Source organism: Barbatula barbatula, assembly GCF_947034865.1.
Source record: "Barbatula barbatula genome assembly, chromosome: 22".
Taxonomy (NCBI): Eukaryota; Metazoa; Chordata; class Actinopteri; order Cypriniformes; family Nemacheilidae; genus Barbatula; species Barbatula barbatula.
This window is the reverse complement of record NC_136785.1, coordinates 3,993,085-4,019,923: the sequence shown is the minus strand read 5'-3', so window position 1 is coordinate 4,019,923 and position 26,839 is coordinate 3,993,085. Positions and strand designations below refer to the sequence as shown.

The window sequence follows — 26,839 nt, the reverse complement described above, 5'->3', positions numbered from 1 at the left end:
TATACTCATGATCAATTGACCTAAACTCTGATAAGTTACATTCATGGTCACATGACCCAAAATGCCTCTCTCCCGAGCTCAGACTTACACAGATGTGCTACACCACGTGTGAGTTCTGTAGCTTTATTAACCTCTCTGCAGAGCGAGCTATGAGCGGATTATGCTTTCTTACCCTTCTGAGCTGGATTCTCTGATTAGACCTGTCCTCCTGTCAGACCCTTGGAACCTGGTTAAGTCCCCTCAGAGCCAGAGGATCATCGACATCCTTTTACTGCATCAGCACGGCGGCCCAAGGTCACGGTTCTCCAAACCTCAAGCCCTGACCTATTGGTCCCTTGATATGACACATCCCCTGCTAATACTGAAAGGCTAAACGCTATTGGCTCCAACAGAAAAGATAGAGAAAGCTCCGCTTTGCGCAATCTCAAGAGCTTGCACAAACTCAACAACACTACCAAAACTCTGGCATGCCTTGGCACCTGCAGCAAAGTACTTTATGAATCAATGTCACTCCCAGTGAGAAGAAAATGACTACGTTGCAAAGAAGAAGAGGACTGGAGGTGTGGAGGACGGAAATATCACTTTGATGGATTGGGCGCCTCATGGGACAACCTTGTAATGTTTTTGGACAGGAACCCAACTCCAAAAGAGTTTCTTGCTGTGGGCAGACGGTTTCGTACCATCGCTCTCTGCACCAGGTCGCCACTGGCAAAAATTAGACGTCGGCTACGCGCGGCTAATGACACAGAACAGAGAAAGTAATTTAGAAAGGTGATTAAAAAGGGAGACCTAGTCCTGCCTCACACTGAGGCTTTCGGGTCCTCTAATTGCCTGGTGCCAAGTAAATGATGGTCGGAGATGTATGAGATGACGACATGTGGCGGAGTCCTGGCAAAGAGGTGGCGGTGGCCTCGGCGCAGAATGATGATGCGTACGACAGCGCCAACAGAGACGAAACAGACGGATGAGTCACGGAGCACCACAGCCACACGGGGGCTCTGACACACAGATGGTGCAACCATTCTTACAATCTTACGTACAAATGTATGCATAATAACCATTGTTTTTGTGCTAAATTTTCGAGATGGGTTTTGTTTTACCTGCGGAATGAAAATTAAGAGCTTGAAGAATTTATTTAATAATGTGTAGGTTGGTATCTGTTGTCTACACAAATAATAGACAATGTCTCAGTTCATGTTCACAAACGTAGTTCAGCACCGTTCATTCCCCATACAGAGTGATGTGTAGAGGCAGATAAAATTGCATAAATGCTTGTTTGCATACTGCTTCCATTACATGAGCGTATTGGCCTAAATGCACACACGCACAGCGATGAGTTCCCCGGTCACAGCATGCACGCGTGTTCTGCTGACACATTCAACCCATTACAGATGACAGAAACAGGGTGAGCGTGTAACCATGGAGAAAGAGCGCAGACTTAAAGAGAAGAATTCAGTAGGAAAAAAAAAGTTGAAGAGCCGTCACACAGAAACGGGCTCTGTATTTGCTACCGAAGTGATTTACCAAATAATGATCGAATGGATCAGCATATTCTTGCATTTTCAGCATTTTAAAACGCTATTTCAGGCACAGTCTGGTAAACGGTCACAGTAAAGTCTCCCGCATTCTCCACAACCTGTCACTCAGAGCTGATCTGCAAGATCAGGAATTGCGATGTGCAAATTGCTCCAGCACAAAGTTTTAGGCTGTGTGCGCCGTTATCCGATTTGCATAATTCCTATAGTGAATCAGGTGCTAAAACAACCCAGACAGCGTGTGAAAATAAACCGCGCATTCAGTCATGGTAAATTCCCCCGTGTTTGTGTGCAAAACCACCGTCCCTCCTTTATGCAGAGCCCACAGTAATGACATATAGAGGAATTGTTTCTCGTCAGTCTTCGCTTAGTTCTTTCCCTGAGTTCCCGTTTTATTTTCTTGTGTCTTCATCTTGTTACATCAGGACTTTTACGGCTCTTTCATTAAAGTTTTCAATCTACAACCCTCTATGAAGCCATTTTGATGAATTAAACAAGCGCTGTTTTCTACACACACGCGCATGCATACGTACATCCACTGCCATCCCTTTCGCTCTCTTACTGTCTCCCACAATCCCTTGCCTTTCTCCCCAATTGACACTTTCTCATTTCCTCCTCTCTCTCTTTTTTTTCACTGTCCTAAATTCATCTGTTTATACTGTCTCATATGGAGGACCCAGACCATAGAGGGTTTTGTCTCGCATATGAAACAGCAGGCATGCTGTTGGGAGCCGCACAGCGGCCCAGATGTTTAAGAGGGATGTCGTCTCTGTGAAGACACTATTTTTCTTTGATTAAACTTTGGAATCACTTCTATTCCCTCCTCTCATAGAAATCCGCCTCAATCACAGCTTACGCACGCTATCTGGAGCAGCAAACCAGGTGCTGAGAAGTGTTTTGTGTGTGTGTAGGGTGTTAGAGAGCGATGGAGGGACCACATCTGTTCATTTTGACTGTCAGAAACAGACAGCATGTGCTGTGTGGACGATAGCCTTTTTTGTGTGTGTGTGTGTTTGATTTTGCATGTGTGTTTGTTTGTGTGTACCTTTGGAAAACTTTGATTATGTACTGTAGACTTGTTTACTTTATGCTGTTATTCTGGCGTGTGGTGTTGCTTCAACGCAGTCTCACGGGAATTCGTGACATTGTCACGAACTGTAATCTATTTGTGTTTGCTGACACGAATTTCCTCCATTTTTCGTGTCAGTCAGCACAACTGTTTTTCCATCTCCATCTCCAACGTCATTTGTATATATGATCTTATTAAATCATTATTCTTTTTTTTTATTATTCTGTAAACGGTTAACACTATTTCTACCGAATTTCAAATAAAATGTTGTATATTTTTGAATGACCTCTTAATATTTTCTACAATTGTACAAAAGGTACTTCAAAAGGTTCTTCGATGCCATAAAAGAACCTTTAACATCTGATTCCAGATTATAAAAAAGTGAGAAAGATATGGTTCTTTAAAGACCCTTTGACTAAGTGGTTCTTTGTGTAACCAAAAATGGTTTGTCTATGGCATCGCTGTGAAGAACCTTTATTTTTAAGAGTATATGTTGAAGTACACTATTGTACTTCACAATATCTTCTGTGTTCTTCAGAAGTCATACAGGCCTTAATGACATGAGGGTGAATAAATGAAGAATTTTAATATTTGTCAAACATATAAGCAACTTTGAACAAAACTATTATCCAAATGTAAAATTATATATAGTATACAGTATATGTTTATCTATCTATATAATATCTGAACAACAAACTATAACTGTGACGTTGACAGCCCTTCCCCAGACAGTTTCAGCGCAGGCCAGGTGCCGGTTAACGTGTTTTTCCCCTGCTGACGGATGTATAATTCTTCATTTCTGGAGTGCAGTCTGCCCTGTGTCCCAGCGCGTGTCTTCTTTGTGAGATGATAATGAAGTGATTACACAGAATGCTGATCCATCATAGATCTGAAGAGGGGGCCTTTGTTGTGACAGATCTTATGCCTACACACACACACTGTGTGCACACGGTTACGCAAACACCGAAGCCCTCTTATACATTATGCTGCCGGTGAATTAAGACTTTGATAAAAACTTAGGCACGATGATGTGCTCTGCGTGTACATTCGCTGTAGACTTCAGCACCACTGGATATTTTCTGTAATCTCGTTTCCAAACTAAACTAATCACGACAAATTTAGGCCCCTTTAAATTCATTCACGTTCATCTATGGAATATAGAAAAATAGATGGCTTGTTTTTATTCGGCCTACGGCAGCAGCATCTTGGCAACCCTCTGTTTTACAATAAGCTGAGTAATGAATTATAAACATCAAACTATCGAGTGTTCTATAAACCCCTTGATTGGAATTTATGATCCCAAGTAAAGTTTCCACGAGGTCGAAGTAAGGACAATTCGGATATTTGATTTTTTTTCAAATTGCGTCTAAGTGCATTCCACTCTAATGGATGCAACTAGTGCTGACTGAACGCCGTGGGCTTTTCTAGTTTCATATCATATTTGTGCAGTTTGTTCATCGTGCGGAGATGCTGTCTAAAGTGCAAAAACACAATGAAGAGAGGTGCGTACAAAGAAACCTAATGCATTTCTTTTCAAAGCGCTGTTATTTTGCTCTTTGTTGCATTCTCTGGATGTTCTAGCGCAGTGGATCTCAACCTTATTTATGTCAAGGCCCCATGTTGTCTACAATGACATGCCCTACCCAACAAAATATTCATATAGAGTTTGGCATAACCATATTTGTTATACCATAACCATACACCATAATATTATCTTAAAGAGATGGTTCACCCAAACAAAGGAAGATATTTTGAAAAATGATCAAATAATTTTGTTCCCCATTGACTACTGTTGTATGCACATAAATATCTATTCAAGTCATTGGGGGTCAGTTACCAACATTCTTCAAAATATCTTAATTTGTGTTCTGCTGAAGAAAGAAACTCCCGTTAAAGCCCCTTTAGGATTGGGTAACGCTGTTCTTGCACACGAAAAAATAACCTCGCTGTCAAAACGTCTTAGCTTAACAACTAGCGTCACAACACATGGCCGCCTCGCAGAGGGACCAGTCTTTGTTTTCCGCGCTGAGATTGCATGCGCTTCGCTGTGCTCCGTGCTAATTGCCGGCTCTTGTCAGTTAATTGTGAGTTGTGCGGTTTGAAGTGCTCTGATGTATCACGGCTCAGATGCGAGCGAGTGTTCACCGGTCAGCACGTTCTGAGGCCGCCATGGTGCGGTTCACTCACTAATAACGTGGAAGGGGGAGCGATCAGGTGTGGCCATGTTTTAATCATCGAGAGAGTCAAAGTTTCATTGCAGGATTGTCAACAGAGCAGAGGGAAGTTATTAATTCACCCATCATTGGGTTAAAACACGGCATAAGTTAAAGGGATAGTCTACCCAAAAAGTCTTTCGTCATTTACTCACCGTGAGGTTGTTTCAAACCTGTATAAATGTATTTGTTCTGAGAAACACAAAGAAAGATATTTGGAAGAATGTCAGGAACCAAACAGATGTAATCCCCCATTTACTGCCATAGTAGTGAAAATAAATACTATGGGAATCAATGGGGGATGACACCTGTTTGGTTACGACAAAATGTCTCCTTTTGACCTAACGCTGACTTCTTGAAATGTATAGTCATGTCCATGAGCTTTTTTTTATTGCTTAAAATGCAGGACAATTTAGCTTACTGTAAATACCACAGTATCATGTTAGAGAAAAGCGCTATACAAATAAATGTGAAACGTGAATTATTCTCTAACTTTGGCATCAAATGCAGTTCATCCAGACAGAATTTAGTAAAAACTGTCTATTTTAAAACTGTATCTGTTTTCTTATAGTGCATATGATTTACAAATAATTTATATCGTTACACGTTATACCTTTAGTGACAACTCTTTTCTTAGAAGTGATCTAAATCTGACCAGTTTATAATTGAAGAACATTTACTTTTTTTTCAACAAATGCAAAACGTTTTCAATCATAGTTGGGGTTTGGTTTAATCTACAGTAATTATAATTAGCTCTGCATTAAACAATAGAAGTGTATCATACGTTCCTATTCAGCCAAGTGCGTGTGTGCGTGCAACGGTTGCAAAAAGTAATCAGCAAAAGACTATATATAATTCCATCTTCATTTTTTTTCTTTTATGCTTACTTGTGCTTTCTCTCTCTCTCTCTCTCTCTCTCTCTCTCTCTCTCTCTCTCTCTCTCTTTATCTATCCGTCTCTCGTTCTCCTTCTCCCTGGTCCCTAAGAGTTTTTTTTAATTAAAAGGACTGTACTTGTGTGTATGTGTATGCATGTGTGTGGATAGAGAGGAAAAGGCCTTCTATAAAGATCCAGGCCTGCTCCCTCGGCCAGGTTATGGCCATCAGTAATTACCCTGCTCATTATCGCAGAGAGGATGGGAGACAGGCATTTTGGACCCTCCGGGGATGACAGGGCCGAATTTCTCGGAGGGGCATAGAGTTTGTAATCTATTAGGCAGTCGCTACAAAGTTACAGGATCTCGCCGAGCCCTGCAGAAGAGCAGGTAGGCGGCCGGTAAAGCACAGCACACCATTAAACCCGATTAGGTGACGTTATCAAGACGCTTTATGAGAAATGATGGCCGTGACTGGAGCAGGTCGACTCAGGTTGAGTGCCCATCTGGCTTTTATCAGCACAAAATACACAGTTGCAAGATACACATTTATAAAGCGCAGTGAAGGTGTGTTTAGGAATGTTTAAGCAAAGGTTATGATTTCTTTTTTTGACACATTTGATCGAAACGAATTAATAAATTAAATTAAATATTATGCCTACACATATTTCTTAAAGCTAGCTTGTCTCTTATTTAACTGCAACTGTCATAAACATTTGGACGATCATTCTCAGCCGTATAAATCATATATTTTGTTGTGTTGAAAAGAAATCCGACAGCAATTTACTTGCCATAGTGTTTATTTTTACCCTGGTGCTAGACCATTGGTGCACTGGTGCTTTATGGCCTCTAATATGATCATACATAGCATGAAAAACATCAATTTATCATGGTACCTTTTGGCCTGGAACAGCTGTTATGTGGGTGTGTATGTGGAGCAGCAGCCTGCTGTGTGTGGGCACCACACCATGTCACCCCCCATTTGGAGAACAGAGGTCTGCATCTGGGTAAGGTTTTCCAGGCGTGAGCTGCAGGCATCCGACAGACCCACCCGCCTCTCTTCTCCACCCTCCCTGCTGATTTGATTAGGCCACTGTCTCTCTGTGCCTGTAATTGCATTTGCCTGTTGCTGTGTGTTTAAGAATAGCCTCGGTCCCCGTTGCCCTCCCCTCCTGATTCCCCAACTGCCTCTCGGAGCGCTCGGGATAACAAGTCGTCATGACAACCCCGCTCACATTGTGGAACCGTTCTATACTCTCTGACTTTGCATTTTCAGACCTGGGTAAATGTGTTTTTACTGATTATACATATGTATTACACATATTTGAATAAGTGTGTATATGCTTACATACTTTACATATATTTAAAGTCAATTTCTGCTAAGATGGATGTATTTAAATCCACAAGAAAATTGGATTCCGCCAACATTTACTTTATTGAGATAAGTTTTATTGTATTTATTTACTTAGTTTTGCACAAGAGCAAAAATATGATGAAATAGTATTAGTAGAAAAATATAAGATAAAAGATCAGGATTCAATTCATAAAAAGTAGAAATCAACAGAAAAATAACAATTGACAAAATCTTTTTAACACATTTGTCTTGGTATTTTTGGTTGTGATTTGCCATAGACTTCTATTGTTTTTATGGACACCTAATGGTTTTCTATTCTTTACCATTTTAACATTTTCAAATAAGCATAATTTATGGTTTTTATTGACCAGTTTTATTCACCTAGGGTTTTACTATCCTTGTGGGGACATATATGCAGGCTTGTTATTGTTTTAATTAAATACTGTTTTAATCATTGTTTTTGCGTATTGTTCATTGTTTTATTTCACTGGTTTATCCTTTATCATTCATTTATTTACATTTATATTTTCTCATCTTTGTAATTTATTGTTTCTCATGCCCGTGTCTTTCTCCAGAGGACTAGACAAACTTAAAATTTAATTGAATCAAAGTACAGATAACAATAAAGACCTAGAAATTACTTTTATACACTATACACATACAAATTGTGGTGTGACTGTATTCGACAGAATTCGTCAAAGGACACATTAATAGTCCCTATAAGAGCTTATATATAATGTGTTCATGGGCTCATTTTAACATTTCCCATAGTTCATCACTATACTTGAGAGATTGATGTTTCTCCCTGCATGTTGCAGTCGCAAATCTGTACACGCGACCCCATTTTTGTCACCCGCTCCATTACGTCATGTTTCTAAACAGCCTTATCATCTTTACAGCCGGTTCAAGGCCCGTCCTGCCGATGACATGTGGCGCCCCTGTGTTTTATTTCAGAGCAGACGCAGGCAGTGAAGTGTAATACGGTGGCCCTATATGGCCTCTCTCATACAGCTTACAACCACAGCCTTGTGATCTTTTACAAGCGATGGGCAGGGTATAAATCATTAAGTATGAGCTGTCCACTAATCGCTAAATAACCTACGGAAGGCGGGCATCCACCGCCGCCCCAGTTCAGAAAGAAACGCTGTTTCCCCTGCCAACCCACCGCTAGCTGCTGTTAGATGCGTATAAATTGAGCTGAGCAGATGGGTCAAGGTTTTGATTTGGTCGTGACCCGTGCTTATAAATCTGTATGATATAAGCTGAGCGAGTCTAGTGCCCGCTCTGTGGCTCATCGTTTATTTTGGTGTCATCCCAGTTCAGAGTCCCAGCGCAGTCCCAGAAGTCTTTGCAGTAGGGCACGGCATCGGGGAGCGTGAAGACAACCGGACAAAAACAGGCAATCAGTAAATCGATACGTTTTGCAACACTAAGCCGACATACACACACACGTGCACATACAGGAAAGAGTTGCACTTGCCAAAAGACATTTTATTGTTTCAGAGGGTGTGCAGGATTTTTTTCATCTCTTTCTATTACCGGTTTTGGATCATTAGGCTATTGATTTTTGTTTGGCCGTGTAAGTGGTTTGCCTGCTCCCTGCAGGGAGAGCAAGGCAGGACTTTTTCTGGTTGTGACAGAAAGCCTAATCCTCCCGTGGGCCGCGCAGCGCTCCAGGCCTGCACAGGAACAGAGAAACCGTAGAGAGGACTTTGTTTAAAACCTTAGTGAGCCAGGGATTAGTCAGCAAACAATGACTACGGAATACAAGCCTACTACTTACTATGCAGAAAATACGGTGATGCTCTGAACTGCATATTTTGAAGTAAGTAGGTCATCTGGTTATTGCAAGCACACTATATAATGCAAACATGGTAGAGTTAGTAGTACATTAGAATGCTATTTCATCAAATAGTGCACTTGATGTGGATTTGCATACTGTAAGTTTTCCCGTTTGCCATTCCGGACGGGGACTGCATACTGCATGGACAGCTTTGGCACTGCATGAAGTCAGTTTTGAAAATCATTAAAGACCTGTTTATTCATGGCAAGAGTCCATCGTATTTATTATTCATAATTCATTGGGTACATTCAGTGCAGATTATTTTTATCATACCGTACCCGAGTACAGTGTCATGTTAACACATCATTTTTAGACTTCGCGATGCCAGGCCAACAGTCAATTAAGAGAACTTTCCAAAGCCAATTTTCAAAGCTAACGTAATTGAAATTCTGCCACTGTACGCAACGGTGGTCTTTTGTAAAGCGCTGACGTTCTTTGTCGTGACAATAAAAGCTCCCTTCTGAGCCTCACAAACCATCCAACCCGTTCGTGACCCCCAACGCGGGACACTCGGCGTACTGACACAGGTCTTCATTATAAATTCACGGATGCAGTTTGGGTGAAATTATTTTACATTAATAATGAAAGCCGTGTCCTCGCTGCATGGAGGCAAAGCTGGCAGCCTTGGCCGCCCTCCTGACTGTGCAGAGGGTGTCTGCAAATGAAAGCGAGTAAATTAAGGAGAAAAAGCATCACCCGTGCTGCTCCTGCGCCCCGTGGGGAGAGGACGCTATTTCATTTCTTTTCAAAGAGCAGAAATGTGAAACAATGTTTCCTTTCAGAAGCCACAATACCTCTCTCTTTCTCCCTCCCTCTATCTCTTTCTCTCGGTTTTTTTACCTCGCCTCTTCTCCCTTCCTTTTTGAGGTCTGTGTTTTAAATTATTAAAGATTTTAATCATTCTTCTAAAATGTTACAGACTGGCTGGCAGGGGGTGTAGTGAAATGCTGCCGGTCGGTTTCGAGAGGTGGTGGGGTGCCTGCAGAGATGGGAACAATTATGTTTTAGAAAGTGCTTGAAGTGACTGCTGTCCTTGCCTTTCTGAAAGACATTATTCTTTCCATCTTTTCTTTGTTTACATTGTTTTTGTGTGTGTGGGGTCAATATTCAGACTATGAGTGGTCCATGGCCAGTTTCTGTTAAACATTTATTTAGTTTACTTCTTCCAATATCCATTAAACTTAACTAAGACAAATGTCTGGGTCTGCCAAAGCGGACTGTTTATTGTTGCTGCTGTACTGCGACTTTTAGAGACTTTGGCAAAGCGTGTTGTAAGAGCACCGACTGTAAATCAATACACAATTCATGCAAATATCCGACTCCCGCGCTTCTTTTATCCCTGATTGTAACTGAAACATTTCTGGTTCCTTGTTCTCGGGGGGTTTGAATCTCTCAATAGTCTGGTGCTGATTTAAAAAAATATTTTAATCAATGCCGAGGATTAAACTGGGAACCTATCCGTTTCACTTTACTTTTGGCAGGTCTTCCTGCTGTCACACTTAGAGCTACCCAGAATCCTCAGAGGTGATAATCAGATTAGCTTCAGTAGGTAAACACACATGCAAACATCTGTCATCACGGGAGCAGGGAGGATGCTGTAAACCCTCGGAGACTGAATCAAAATAACCCAGCTGGGCTCTGCGCTCGGATTGAAGGGCTGTGTTGATCTTTGCTAAGGAATATTGTCATTTTGGTGTTAGTCACATGAATGACAGCCGTATGTGTGTGCGGCTTTTGCTTACTGTGGTTCAACTGGTAGAGCCTGGTGGTAGCAACGCCAGTATCATGGGTTCCATTCTCAGTAAAGTGAAATGCTTAGGGGTGTCACAATCAGTGGCGGTTTTAGGCACGGGCGAACCGGGCAGTCGCCCGGGGCGGCATTTTTTCATGTCACGTGGGGGGCGGCACCGGCACGAGCAGTAAAAGAAACTCTGGGCCGCCGCAAATCGGTTATCTATTGTCTATTCATTCATTGTGTGGGGAATTGGCAAATTGGCGCCCCTGTATTCTGAAAAGATAAAGGTATGCAACTATAATGTTCTCTCTGTGTTATGATTACTGTATCCATGTTGCCATGTTGTGTGAAAAGACACTGCGGTGTTTAGCCTAGTCGCATGACTCTCATTCGGACAGACGCTGGTTCGAGGCCCGCGCAGGGCAGGTAGTCGACAACACTTATACAACAAATTTGGTTTTAAGTCAACAAACACAAGATCTAATTTCACCATAATATTGTGCTTTGCAACAAAACTGTTACAAGTTCAGTTATTATTATTTATTTCTATCAGTTGGGTTAACGTAAGGTCCCGCAATGAGCAAACAGAATTTTCCAATCTGTAGCTAGTTTCTAAGACCAACATAACCTTTGCTATTTATTTGCTACATCACACATGTCATGAATATGAAGGTTTTATGCATGTTTATGACAACTGTCATTAAGTGTCATTCGCTCAATTATGAAATTTTTAATGCAAATATTGTTTGTTTGTGGTCTTTGTTGACAACTCTACATTAACCAATACATCTTAACCTGTCATAATTGTCATAAAAACATGACATAGCAGATTAATAATTGAATGTAAGACACTACTTAGCTGGTGTTTCGGCATCTAACCATATTGCCTTGAGACTGAGAAACGGGGACACTTCTGTACGCGTCACAGTTGTTTTATTTGACAGAACAAACATTTTACTTGTACGGTCAACAGAAAGTTTGCCATCCCATCGCTCACCCCCTACCAACCACGACAAACAATATAACACACCGGATATAAAGGAAACGGAAGTGAACACAACAAAACACGTGATTACAAATAACCAATAAGAAGATAAATGAATTAAGGCCACTAAAGCTGGGTTAACTGTCATATTGGTTTTGACATTGGCTGTCATGAGGCCATTATAACTGTCATGAATCTTTTTCTGACCACTTTTTTTCCACTGGTACAAATTGAATGTCAGTAAAATATCATTAAGTGTTAATACTCTGTTAAATTGTTTTATAACAATGTCATGTATACTTTTCTTGACCTCAACTACAGTGGTACAATTACATTTTAATGACAAATTCAATTTGTACCACTGTAGTTTAGGTCAAGAAAAATATGACATAATTTAGTTTTTTCGAGGGGGGGGGCGCTTAAAGATGTTCTTGCCCGGGGTGCAATTCAATGTAGAACCGCCACTGGTCACAATAGAAAGCATTGAGAACTACAGTGGAAATAATAAAACAAAATCATACCTAAACAGTTTTAAACAAATGTTAATTCTATAAATCACCACTAATGGTCACTAATACTCAAAAGTCACTGCAGCTGTCATGCATCAGAGGAGAACTGGCCCTCCTGGCTGAGGCTGGTTTCTCTTGAGGTTTCTGCAAATCCATAACCATTACTTTTATTAGGATGGTCCTCTCTGTTTGGAATCTTTACACTATTTTTCTTCTTTTGTGTTTTCTTTTTCACGTAAAGCTTTAAACAATGCAGCATTGTAATGACTTGACTTGACTTGACTTTTGACTTTACTTAATATTAATAATACAGTCATTTTTTTAATTGTTTTAACGCTACACATGATGATATTGTAGATAATTAAATTTCACTATCTGTTTAAGGCTTCAACATAGTGGGTGGTGGTTACAAACTCTCTCTGCCTCTCTACACTTGTATTTTGGGAGTGATTCGTTGGCCAGAAATAAAAAAATAGAAAATAAACAACATGAAAGATGAATTTGACTGATAGTATTTTTCAACAGAAATCACAACGGTATCATTATTTGAATAGTTTTGTGTGCATCAATGTAAATGTGTGTGTTAGGTTTATTTAAAACAGCGGCATAGAGAGATAGCAAGAGCATTCACTGGGAAGCAATAATCTAAGAACATGCATGTGAGTTTATTGTTAAGGAGCGGAAGGCAGAGCATCTGCACGACCGTCTCTTCTAATAAGTGCAGATGGAATCTGAGATTCCAAAAGTGACCATGTGACGTCACTGCAACACACGCTTATTTGATGCAGTGTTAGTCTACCCAGCATTCACTTTACAATGTCATTATCGTCCCAAAATAGAGAAGCATCTCAGAAAGGCAGAATATTTAACTTATATTTAAATATAGTCGACTTGGAGTGTATATAAAAGGTCTATAATACCTGCACGAAATCTGTTACTAGTACCATTCATCTCAATAGGAATGGCTTCCCGCACGCAAATGGAATTCATATGGGTTTTTTCAGCCAATCACATGAGCCGTAATTGGCACGTCATGAAGTCATTCCATTTGGTTATATAAAAAAATTGGAATTGGTTTTGAAAAAGATCTGGCTGGCATTCACTCTTACTTTCTCACTTTTTCCTATTCTCCGGCTTAGATTTAATGGAGTACCTGGGTATCTCGAGATGCTATTAGCGATGGCAGTGCACAACCCTCTAGTACAGAAGACGTATTGTGTGTGTGCCTACCTGCCTGAGCATGTCACCGTGCCCTTTTTGGGAAATGGAGAAAGAGCGTGTGTTCTTTAGCGTGTGCCGTGATGTTGGTGTGTGTATGTGTTGGTGTGGGCGATCTTCTGTTTCAGCCCGTGTGTTTAACTCCATTTAAAGCGAGGCAGTTCTTTGCTGTAATGATTGCTTACTGCTGTAAGAGTGTTAAATAGTCCCTGAGGACCGGGTTGCAGTGGCCTCTCTCTCTGAAAAAAGCTTATGCGTCACACGCAGCACAAGAAGACAAGCCGCTTCTGATGTTCGGAGACTTTCCCGTTCTTCTCTACGACTCTGTCGTCTTTATATTCCCCACCAGTTTGACCTTTCTGGTACTGTGGAGAGAGAAACGAGGTGAGATGACTGCTTTTCACATGCCAGCCGATGACAAACCTGACGTGTCACGTGATCAACATTTGACCCATTTATGTCTAACATAAGACATCAAGGCGCTGGATGTTAGTGGGTATGCGGGTTTCTTAGAGGGGGTTACAATTGAATAAATTGACTAAATAAAAAATTAGCTTTCTTATAAAAGCCCATTTAAAGGACAGTTACCGTAATAATAGTATCCGTATTATTTATATTCAAAGTATGTATATGCTGACTGTGCCTTTAATTTCATGTCAAAGAAGCATTCGAAAGGTCACAGAGAAAGAATAGTCTATTAAAGGATGTCACCACAATTGGCCTAGTAGTAAAAACCTCATAAATAATCTCCAGGCAAATACGCAAGTCCACTTAGTGCATCACTTTTGTGTCTTGTCACTGAGAGGAGAGAAAGAAAGAGAAAAAATGCACAGAAAGAGGGAGAGAGAGTCCCCAATTTGACAGCTTTTGGGCTTGTTTTTCATTTTTTATTCATTAGATAAGTAAAAGCAAATACAAGGAAGGCAGGGGGTGGTGTTGTGCTGTGATTTATGTATACTTCTCAGAGAAAACACAGGATTTATTTGCAGCCGGTGCTATGCATCACACACAGTACAGCAAATCTTTGCATCACTGGGAATGAGAAAGAGAGAGAGAGAAAGGTTGTAATGTAATAAAGTGGGACGTATTCTTATTCTTCTGACTGTCAGTTTCTTTCCCCGTGTTGTCAAATAAATGCTCTCTTTTTATCGTCACTATCATAATGACCGGAGGCGGCTTATTGCAGCTGTTTATTGCTTTCATATGTGTAATTATGCAGTGATGGGAGAGAGTGTGTGTGTTTGTGATGTGTAATCTTGCTCTCTAATGGATTAGGCCCAACTTTAATGAGCTCATCACACACAGGCACGTTGGTGGCAGTGCTAAAAAGGTGCATTGTGATAATTAACATCTATCTGTAAATAGATGGTAGACTAAAATCTATATGAATATATTTATAAACATGTGTGTGTGTGTTTGCATGTGTGACAATGAAAGTTTCTTGAAATTGTATGTAGACAGTATATATATGTATATATCATATAATGTTTATATGTTGTGAAATATCAAAAATGTAACAAACCTTTACACACCTGCTGGGATAACATGAGTAACACATTGAGTTGAGTTCTGTATCTAGTTAAAACACGGTAGAACACTTCAACAAAGTGGTTCAAAGAAAGTTGAGTTTATTCATTATCGTGTCTCAGGATAGAAATCAAGAAGCTATTATTCACTTGCAGACAGCCACACGAGTAAAGGTGAAAGATCTCGCGTTTCAAATTCAGTTTCAGCTTAATTCCTATAGGAGCTTCCTGTTGCACTTTATAAATAGACAAAATATTATTGTGCTGTGGAAGAGCTGTTATGCACCCACATCATAGTTTAGAAACAACAAAGGAGATTTCAATGAAATATAACACATTCATAAATTTAAAGATGGCATGAAATCAAGATTGGCCTCAAAGCTAATTTTTTCCAAAATAAACGTGTATTGCACATGATTCATCAATGCCTTTGTTTTTAAAAAGAGGAAAATTGTTTTCATAATCTTTCATCAGAATGCAATAACGTTCTCTGCCTCTCAAACAAATATTTGTTTGTCCTGATGTATCCAAGGCCAAATGGGTGGAGGAAAACAATGTTAACATGTTGAACTTGAATTCTGCACTACATTATTTCCATGCACGGAATATGAACTTTTATTAAAAAATATCCCAAACACCGCAAATTCATGTGTTAATATCTTCAAACCTCTAATGTCTTTTATTGACATCGCACAGAAGTTCTTAATCGAAATATGCTTTTCATTTTCCAGCACGCCTTTGTGGCAAAAATAGTTTTTTCTGCCGAATTATCCAGGTGTTTCAGAACACACCTGTTATTGCAGAGTTTCTGTGGAGATTGAAATCACACCGGTCGGGCCCTGAAAGACCAATCCCTGTCCCCCCTCCGGTAAAGTTGTCTCATTTTCATTTGACACAATTTATGGACGTGCCTCCAAAGCCATGCAATATTTTACACTGCTGGATCATTAAACTGAACCCTTCGGAAGCTTTTGAGGTGCAAAGCACTTTTGCGTGAGGTGTAAAATGCGCAGGGTCTTTACGGGCGTCCCGGGTGCCGGTAGAGGAGGAAGAAGAGGGTGGCGGGATTTAAAGAGGCAGCCACGCGTGTAGTTTGGGAAGGTTACAAGGAGCCACGGGAGTCCGATGCTTTAAAGACTTACCTCAGGACATGCTGCAGTGAGAGAGAGAGCGAGAGAAAGAATGCAAGTGAGTTATAGGCACTGGGGTGGTTTAATAATTTAGTAGAATCCAAATTTGAGCAGATGCCCCTTGTGCTCTGGAGAAAATAAGGCGGTGTTGAATGGGGAAGTGAAGGTTCCTGGAACCTTAAAAGGCTAAATCAAGCAGTAAGACTTAGAGACTGTCAAGTGGAAATTGTGGTTGCGCGGAGGTCATTGGGTTGCTGTAGATATTTTTCTCATTGAAGAGGTTTGTGACACACCGTACACATTTAATGTCAACAGCAAATCAAGCGTATAGTGAGAGTTCTGGCAGGACATGTGAAGCTTGCATCAGATCCTCCTCTACCTATAGAAATATGAAATGTAACTTATCGCGTGGCTCAGGAGCAAATTACCCTCCTCCATCCCCAGTTCCACATCACATTTACAAACTTCTGTGATTCTACAGCTACATTTGAATTATGTGTTACACTTAAATGTCTTTGAGAAACCCTAAGGGTATGGTATCGCTGCACTCTCTGCTTTTATTCATGGGCAGGGAATTTTGCCCAGAACAGAACCATACCACCAATCTAAACCGTATGCTGATTCTCAATCATTTTTGACGGTAGTGAGCCTGACAGAAATAAACATTGTTCATATTACATGTTATATTGTGAACAATCCATTGTTGAATGTCATTCCAAAGAAAGAATCTGTGTTTGTAATCTTTAATCAAAATGTAATAACTTGTTCTTGTTCAAAAACATGTAAAAAACATTCTGTGAGGCACAAGAGAATACATTTTTATTGAATCGCTATAGAGCTCTAGCCAAACAATGTCAATTTCTGTTGACTGTAGGCTGTGAAAATGATAGTTCACCCAAAAATTTAAATTCTGTCATAAATTTTTCAACTTGAAAAAGGTCTCAGTGGTTTTGTCTATAATGAAAGTCAATGGGGTCCAATGTCTGAGGGTGAGGTAATAATGAAATCAATTTGTGTACTGTCCCTTTAAAAATGACACGAACATCAAAAATGTGCCATTATAGCGATCCAAAGGGTCAGATTTTGAACTCTGCGCACAAATACAATATATTTCAGTCTGGTATATAGCACATGATTCATTTATGCATTTCCTTAAAAAAAAGAAAAAATGAAGAACAATTATTTTGAACGTGTTTGTATGTGTGTTACTGTGTGTTTAAAGCAGCTATGTTGTGCCCTGGAACGACAGTTTCGCTCGTAGCTCATTTATTATAAAAATCTATATGAAAAAAAACTATGACATTTTTAGAAAAGTGTACTACTCCGCAGTATCATTGCACATGGGTGTTTCTGTGCTTGTTTGTCAGTCAGGAAAAACACAAGACTGTGCAGATTCATAATTTATCTTTATGTATTTATTTAGTATTTGCTTGCTGGCTCTCTTGTCTTGAATGACTCTCAATGCAATCTGAGCGCAGCACAATAAAGGCAGGGTACCTCATCTTTCAAAAATTACCCACAAAGCCTGAAAGAGCTCGTCCCTTTGTGAGGAAATGAAAGGAATATTGTTCCTATACTGTAAGGATGAACTTTGAGTTTTTTTCTCTGCTTTAGTTTGTAGGAAAGTTTGTTCCCTACACCCCCTACGTGACTGCAATTCAGAGACTGCAGCGTTCTTTTGAAGCTCACTGTAACACTGTTTTACGGACAGTCGTTTATTTGAATATAAATGGTGTGATATTTATCATACTTATTTTTCTCAGGGAGAGCAGTAGGAAAGTGATAGATTATTCATTGGATTCCTTTCATTTATAAAAAACAGAGGCAGAAAGGGTCAGATGGGATACAGCTTTTACCAAAAGCACTGTTCTGCAGACACAAGCGATTTTTACAATGTGATGATTAATAAAGATTTGAATACTGGCAATAGCAGAACTGCATCTGTCTGTATATTGATCTAAATCCAATTTTCGTGTTTCCTGACCATCAGATTGTTTAATGTGAAAGTTAAGACATGTGGTAAAGATCTAAAATTGACACTTATCAAAAATAAGCAATGGACAAAACAACATAAAAACTATAGACGGTTTCATTGGATGCATGTGAGTTGCTGAAGTTAACTGGTGTGTGGTTATAATTAAACAAACAATTTGGTAATAATTTTATAATTTGGTTATTTCTCTCATTAGCAGTTACTATATCTAATAACTAATATATAGCAGAAATATCTATAAAGGCCTGACATAAACTGTTTTTAACTGCCAAAGCTCCGTCAATACCAGCACAGGAGCGTGAATTTGTAATCCACATCATTGTTTATCGGTTTACACTTTACAGTGGTCTAATAATGCTGTTGTATATGTTACATTTGTGGCCAGCGGTTAATGTGTTCATGCATTTGCAGATATTAGTACCATTTTATTGGCTCTTGTAATGCAATCACAAGCCATGAATCCTCTGAATCCTCTCGTATCATCAGGGGACGTGTTAACAGAGATTAAACTCATTTACTATAATGTATAGATGGACTGTAGAATATGTCAGAGCCGTGGACTTGTGGTTAGCATTTATCTCTCAGACATATTTAACCATGTTGGTAACGGTTCAGATGCCACAGATGTGTTCCTTAAGCATCTCTAATCATTTGTGTCTCCCGGGCCTGTGCACTTCCTGTAAGTTAAAACAATAATAATTATAATAATACATCAACTTTGTGTAAAAATATGCTAATTCTACATTGAACATTCTTAACCAGCCCAGTTTGCATCCCCCAAGAGGATGCAGAGGTACTTAAAGGGATACTCTCCCAAATTCCTCAAAATATCAAATTTTGGGCAAAGCACAGTTCTAGGGCACAGTTTTCCAAATATCTTTCTTTGTGTTCAACAGAACAAAGAAATGTATACAGATTTGGAACAATTTGGGGGGAGTAATCCATGACAAAATCTAAATTATGGGGGGGAGTATCCATTTAATATGGGAAATATTTAACTTAACTAATAAAATATGAAAGTAACTGCTCGTGCAATTGCAATCTATTCAAGAAAATAAAACACGTGCATATAAGCTATGTTGAGTTTTACATATGTGTTGTGGACACATCACACCCGCACCCGCATCTTTACCCGCACTATTGCTCTCTTTTTTACATTCGAAGTAGTGAGACGTGATATGAGATGTACCACTGCTAAACAAATGCATGTTAGAAACACAACAACAAAAGAAAGGAGATTGTGAGAATATTGTGAATCAAACACACAGGTGGTGCATTACGGCTCATCTGTGTCCCGGGCGGTTCAAAAAGGCTAACAGGAGGAAAGACAGCCCTGTGGTGAAGGACACTCCCTCATAGATGCGAATCCCACATGTACGTTTCTGTGGCCATTTAGCCCGGCGTGTGTGTCCCAGCATGCCAGAGAGTGACATCATCATAATGCCACACCACGCTGCGTCTCAGTGGTGGAGATGCTTAAAGCAGAGCCTGTACAGATGGAGAGAAGACGTATGGTGAGGGTGTGTGTCTGTAGGAAGAGTGAAAGTGTTTTGTGGTTCTGTATGGCTGGGTAATTTTGTGGGATTATATGTGATTATGTCGAGTTTGTGTTGTGTTGTGTGTGTTTGCGCGTGTTTGCGCATCTCTGCGATGAAGGCATGTTCTGCCTCTACCACTTTTGTGTTTCCTTTGTGTAAAAGGTTTTGCCCTCTTTGAATATGGAGCTAGGCGTAACTCATCTCATTTTGGGCTGCTCGATGGTGCCATCTAGCTGTGGCCGACGAAAGTCCCCAAGGGGCCAGGCATCACGGTTATAAAGTTGAAGCCCACGGCGCCGGGCGATGACAAATGTCTCCAAATGCCACATTATGTTTCATTCGGCTAAATTTTACGACTTGCCATCGCAATCGGTTTTAGTGAGTATGTGTGCATGAGACCGTTTCACACGTCAGTTTTAACCTGGCACTGTGAGTGCATTTCATACGTGTCCGCCGGACTGGAAACATAAAGACTGAGCGTGTTAATGTGTGTGTGTGGAGCTTCAATACGAGTGTGGAGGCAAACATTAAAATGTATGTGAGTAGCCTGCTGGGATATCGAATGTGTGTGTGTTTGAGGCTGTGACCTTGTTCCACTCCCGATCTCCGTCCCGATCTACCTCTCTTTCCCTCCTCCTCCTCCCTCTCTCTCTTTTCACTATTCCCTCCTCCCTCACTATCAGCAGCTATGGTAAAATAAATAATGCATCAAAACACATTAAAAACATTAGCTGGGCTTTACTGCCAATAAAACAGTAGGATCCTGAGGATGGAGTGAAATAAGGAGTCGAGTGATGGGGAGTGAAAAACCTAGTGAACTTTATGAAGTGAAAAGCCCCAGAGCTGTTTGCTCATTTGGCCTCGAGCCAGGGCGACACAGGTGTGCTGATCAGGTGCACCGTGGGTATTTTTCTGTCCTAATTGAGTGACTGGGAGTCCGGTAAAATATGCGATTGGAAGAGGACTTTAATAAACATAATTGGGGGTTTATTGGCATAGTGTATTGAATTAGTTTATCATTATTATGCATCAGCAAAGACGACCGCAGAAGAGCATACACAACTTTGTCCAGAGGGTTGTTTTAACTGTTGATCGATCTTGCTCGTTGCAGCCTTTTTATTGTAGTGCTGTATACGTAGTGTACTTAGTTTATTAATGCTGATATATGTGGAAATCTATTTCAGTCTGTTTAAGAAAGCTGCTTTCGAATGGCTTTATGGGTGGGGTGAGGTAGGGTGTGGATGTCCGTTCGTGCAAATCAAACACCGGACGAAGTTACCCACTCTGTCACAACTCTTTTTTAATTAGAAGTACGAACAGAACAAATAGTAGGTGGACCTGTGCAATCCCAGCAGGTTGGCCATAGTGAAATGCAGCGTGCATCTGATGCAGATGGAGGGGAGCCAGTGAACATCGATGCTCTAAGCGACCGCTGATTTCGCCGATGACAGGATCCGTCACTCCGCATGTGTTTCATCTCTCGTCTCTTCTGCTTTCTCTCTTGTCCTCTGCTATTTTCATCTCCGCTCTCTTGGTGGCAGAGTAAGAATTATAAAAGATTTATTGCTGAGACCGTTTCATAGCTTACGTGTATTGTTGAGCCGCAGTGGGTTGGGAATCTACAGTACCATCAGTGAGAGAGGCTGGGTAAAAGTACTCTTTGTGATGGTAAACTGATTTCGGGAAGACTATACACACATGTATACATTTAAATAGCACAAACATCCACAAATAAACACATTTGGAAATTTGCAAATACAGTATAAGTTGTGTTGTGCATGCTGTGATGTCATTCGTCAAGCTAAACTCTTGCTCTCTGTACTTTTGTAAACCTGTGTATAAGTCATTCGATAAAACTGTGCCTTTTACATTTAAAATGATGGTTATCCATTGATTTTGTATTGATATTAAGGGTGGCAGATAGTCTCAAATTTCCTCTAAATTTGGCATGCTTGTGATTCACGAAGTTATAGATTTGCCGCAAGAATCAGTACAGCAAACGTTTTAAAAAAGTCCACCGATTCTGTCTGGGCTCCGTAATGACTCATATACTTCCATAGTCGTTCTTTTCACTGTGCAAATGTGATCACTTCACTTGACTAGTTTTTATGCTCATCTACAAATCTAACGTCTTCTGTCTCTTTTCTTTCCTTTATCTTCCCCCGTCACTTTCCCTCCCTCCTTCTTTCTCTGCTGCACAGATGAACAGGCCGATCCAGGTGAAGCCGGCTGACAGTGAGAGCAGGGGAGGTGATTGCCAACTTATCTTTTTTTTCTATCTTTTCTTTTTTCCCCACCTTCCTGTCACTGTGAATCAGCGTCACCATTACCGGTAGATGTCCCGTTCTTAGGTGTCATATTTAATGACGCAACTCTTCGGGACCAGACAGTCGTACGGGCCCCAGAGGATCTTGGCGCCGGCCCTTGCACGACTTATATAAATGCTGGACACTCCTTTTGTCGGATTACCCTTTATGTAGATAGGACAAAGTGCTGGCGTTTTATTTTTTATTCCACACACTGAAAAATGTGTGGAAAGCGTAAAATGTTTCTAGAGGTTGTCAGGTTTTATGGTAAAAATATGGTTTCATGGTTAAACATACTTTTAAATTATTTCATTGTTGGCTCGCTGGTTCTTTATAGATTAAAAAGTCTTTAATGTTACATTATAGAATTTTCATTAACAAGAGCTTTATGGGAACTAAAAGGGTTTCCCTATAGCATCATGCACATAAACGATTTTCTGGATGTAAACTTTAAGGGTATTTTCTATGGCACATGCCAAAAGTTTTTGTACCATTTATTCTAAAGTATGTTGTGTTGGTCTTTGTGCGTGGATTGGACAGTTTGATTGAGTCTCCAGTGTGGCATAGGTTTTGTATTGCACACACCATAGCATGTGGGTATCTGTATGTCACTTACAGGCGAAGGGGAAGTGGTTTGGTAAGAGTTAGCTTGTCTTTTCCCCCCTTTTGGATCCGATTTTCCAGATAACCAAGATTGATGGACCCACAGAGAGAGCGACACGTACGCGTGGAAAGTCAGAGACGGAGGCACCTCTCCCGCCTTCCATTTCATCCCATACGTTCCTTCCTCTAATTGAGAGTCTCTTCCCTTACTCGCACTTGACAGATCAATTGTCTTTCTCTTGACGGACAGCCAAATTTATCCCCCTGTTAGCCCTGTAAAAACGCAATATATGTCCCCTCAAAGCCCTCTGATTCCACTGGCAAAACTGACGCGACCGATCCAATCACTAGTCACTTAAAGTGAATCGCTGGGACGGAGAGAGAGAGAGAGAGAGAGAGAGAGAGAGAGAGAGAGAGAGCTAAAGGTCAAAGTGGGGAAGACAAGGAAAGGAAGTGAGAGATGGAAAGACAGAGCGGGCGAGAGACAGAGAGTCAGGAGAGAGAAAGCAGTCATGGGAATGGAATAAGGATGGATATCAGACAGAATGAAAGGAAACAGTTGGAAATACTGGTTAGAGAAAAGAAGAAAAGTTGCTAAAGCAAAGATCTTCTGAATAGAGTAGCCTATTTCAACTCATCCCAGACATAAAATCCAAGATGTGAAGAATGTTCCAGTGGCCACCGTAATATATTTCAAGAACTTCTCGAACAGCATTGGTTTCAAGCAATTATAGCCGTGCACCTCTTCTCTGAACTCACTGAACATACTGAATTCTTCATTCGTTTTTTCTCTCTCTTTTTTGTCTCTTTGAATAAAAGCATCTGCTATATTTAAATATATGTAAATGTGAAATGTAAATGCTGATTGTTCTAATGCTGAGAGTGTCAAGAGCGTTATTCTGCTCATATAAATTATCCATTAAGTCCATTAAGATGGACAGAGGATAGACAGCGGTACTTTTGGTCAATCGGGGAAAAAGACAAAAATAGACAAATGCTCTAGGATTCAGAAAATCAGATTCAGCTCATACGTACATTCTCACATTCGCTCTCTCCCTTTTGACACTGTTTGATTCTGAGCCAAATGCATGTGTGTTCAATGACATTTCTCTTACCTCTGTTTAGTGTGTGTGCGTGTGTGTTTGTGCATTCTGGATATGTGGACCACACTTGTAAACATTCCCCACTGTGAAAGGCCAGAGTGGAGATTAGTCTTGTTGACCGGGCAAGGACACCCTGTCAGAGAATGTTAGTGAGCGACGGACGTTAAAAAAAACTTGTGAACACACATTTCTGCACACAATTGTGAACATTAATATATCTACTGGATCATCCATCATGGACACAATCAGACATTAGATACACTTTAACCACGCAAAACAATAAAGATGAGTTTCCATGCAAAAGCACTTACTCAAACAACAGATTATTTAGTCACTTACATCAAATGATGCTGTATGCACAGAAGCCACTATGTGGACGCACTGTGTGTGTTATATAGAGCGATATCATTGTTCACTAAGTTGCAAAACTTGATTTTACTAGAGTAAAAAAATACAGTAAGGGTATCAGACGATAATACTTTGGATACCATGTTAACATGGCACACTTCTGTAAGTAAACAATAGTAATACTATATTATTACCAAATAATATGGTAATACCAAGCTACCTTTTGTTAGGAGACAAAAGTAATTCATGAATAAATTAACTTAAAATAACATTTTAACTTAAATATTTTAGCGATATTGTATGTAGCCATAGATTCATTTTTTATGTTCCCAGATGTCCGGAGACATTTGGGAATTAAAAGACATGAATAAACAACAATTGTTCTCAAAATGCAAAACATTTGCTTTCGGAGGAAGGATTACGTTTTGGAGTCAGTATCATTTATAGACGTGTCATCGGACGCAAGCCTGAAGTTAACCTCCGGTCGGTGTTTGTTTATCAGTCTGTCAAGTTTTTAATAACATAATTTATTATATTTTAATCAATTTATATTCATTTTAATTGATATACATTTTTTATTGCACGATAATTGTATTTAATAAACAATTTGTTGATTTAGCCAAGTAACGGTTATTTTACTGGTAACCCAAAAGAACACAACCTAGAAATACTTTTAACTTGCTAATGCAATTTACTTTGTATTTCTTAGCTTGCTATCAGCTTGCTATTTTTTGCGGATGTGTACCCGAAGTTAAGTTTGGGCCACAAAAGCGTCCATGCGCAGTAACGTTTCTTTGTTATTGCTTTGAAACCATCTATAATTAGCTATATATTAAAACCGAAGTGTATGTTCTCATTAAGATTGAATTAAGCTAAATAAATGTGTGCGTGAATATTTATACACTGCCATTCCCACTCCCTGAACATCCTATAAATATGCGTCTTGTTTTGTCCTTGTCTCCGGTTTAAAACACGCAGCATCGACAGCGCAATTACAAGCTAATAAAACCCTGAAACAATACACCTTTTGTTTCCCTCACACTGATGGGTAATTCAATAATGTCTACATAATCTGATAAATAAAAGCACAAACAATAAACATGGTCTCCTGAGGTGGCGGGATCGACTAGGCGAAAGGTTCTCCACAGATTTCTCGCTCATGAACCCATTTCATTATACAGTAACACAGACTATGTGTTCGGCTGTTTGCTCGATTTAGACACAGAAATGTGTATATTGGATAAAACAAGCATGCATTGTGGGATTGATTATGTGAATGTGTTTGGAGATCCTCTGCTGCAGTTTGAGATGGGATTCGCTGTATTTACTTTAGGGCTTTACACTTTGTCTGTGCTGTTGCACTTCAGTTGGTGTTTTTTCATTTCAAAAGAGTCTTTCATTTTGCTTTTATAAATTTGGTTAGAAAAGCTAAAAATATCAAAGAGAAGAACAATACAGAGGGCATATTATAAAATAGAATAATATTCTTGAAAATCCTATTTAAGTAAAGTTGTTTCTTTCTATGTGTTATGTCACGACTTCACTTTGTTCGTTTCAGAAGACAGAAAGCTGTTTGTAGGCATGCTAAACAAGCAGCAGTGCGAGGACGACGTGCGGCGTCTATTCGAATCGTTTGGCAGTATCGAGGAGTGCACCATCCTCAGAGGTCCTGACGGAAACAGCAAAGGTCCCGTTCATCTCTTTATTTGGCCTAGGAACATCTTTCAACTTGATGAGGATTTTTTTTCCCATAAAGATCTGAATAAATGCAAGCGGTGTACATTCAAATCTCTCTCTCAAGAGATCATCCTTGATCTGTTTAGAATATCGAATATCATGTCATTCCAATGCCCTGCTAATATTCAAGTGTTTCTGATTGTGGTTTTTTCACTACAGGTTGTGCGTTTGTGAAATATTCCACTCATGCAGAGGCTCAGGCCGCTATTAGTGCTTTACACGGCAGCCAAACCATGCCTGTGAGTGCCAAAAGTCGATCGTGCACTTTTGTATCATTAGCACATTGAATAGGATCCTCATTCTGTCTCTGTGTGTGTGTTTTAGGGCGCTTCCTCTAGCCTGGTGGTGAAGTTTGCAGACACAGATAAGGAAAGGACTATTCGACGTATGCAGCAGATGGCTGGTCAGATGGGCATCTTCAATCCGATGGCCCTGCAGTTTGGAGCGTACGGTGCCTATGCACAGGCAAGTGCTTGCTTTCTCTCTCTCTCTCTCTCTCTCTCTCTCTCTCTCTCTCTCTCTCTCTCTCTCTTTCTCTCTTTCTGTTGCTCTCTGATTCTCTTATTAAACACTATTTCTCCCCAAAACTGCGGCGTCTCTGTGTTATTCGGTGAAAAAAATATCTTGCTGATACACAATGCTCTTTGTATTGTGTTATCGTAGCATGGTCTTATATTTATTTTCAGTGGCGTGTGTGTTTGGCTGGGTGTTTTCCCTCAGGTCCAGCAGCAGGCCGCACTGATGGCATCAGTAGGTCAGGGAGGATATCTAAGCCCCATGGCTGCTTTTGCTGCCGCACAGATGCAACACATGGCCACCATCAACGGCCTCCCAGGGGCTCCCATGACCCCAACATCAGGTGAGATCATAAGCACACACAAATGTACTTACATATAGCAAAGTGTTTTGATGTTTAATGTATGAGAACAAAATAAAAAGATTTTTTTTGTCAGAGCTGTGATCAACTTGGTCATGTAACTATTTAAAATATATTTTAACATAAATATAATCATATTTTGACCAAAAATAAAAATGTCATAACAAAAATGTATTGTAGTTTATTAATATTTTGAAATTGCTTTCATACTTTTTTATATATAAATAAAATATATCTATATTTTACTTTGTTAGTTTTGTTATTTGCTTTAGTAATTTTATTATTTATGTATAGGTTTGAATTTAATTCATTTCAGTTTTAGCATTAGTTTAGTATTTATTTA

The 26,839-nt window shown here is 39.9% G+C and overlaps 1 protein-coding gene across 1 annotated transcript in view; it reads left to right on the top strand.

Annotated features, from left to right (window-relative positions):
* Positions 1-26,839, top strand: part of celf4 (CUGBP, Elav-like family member 4) — a gene marked incomplete at its 3' end in the record, with an annotated part of 65,773 nt that overhangs the window by 32,283 nt on the left and 6,651 nt on the right. Inside the window, 5 exon segments of the mRNA XM_079487027.1 lie at positions 21,724-21,772; positions 25,441-25,569; positions 25,779-25,858; positions 25,944-26,084; positions 26,340-26,478. Coding sequence (XP_079343153.1) covers positions 21,724-21,772; positions 25,441-25,569; positions 25,779-25,858; positions 25,944-26,084; positions 26,340-26,478 — 538 coding nt within the window.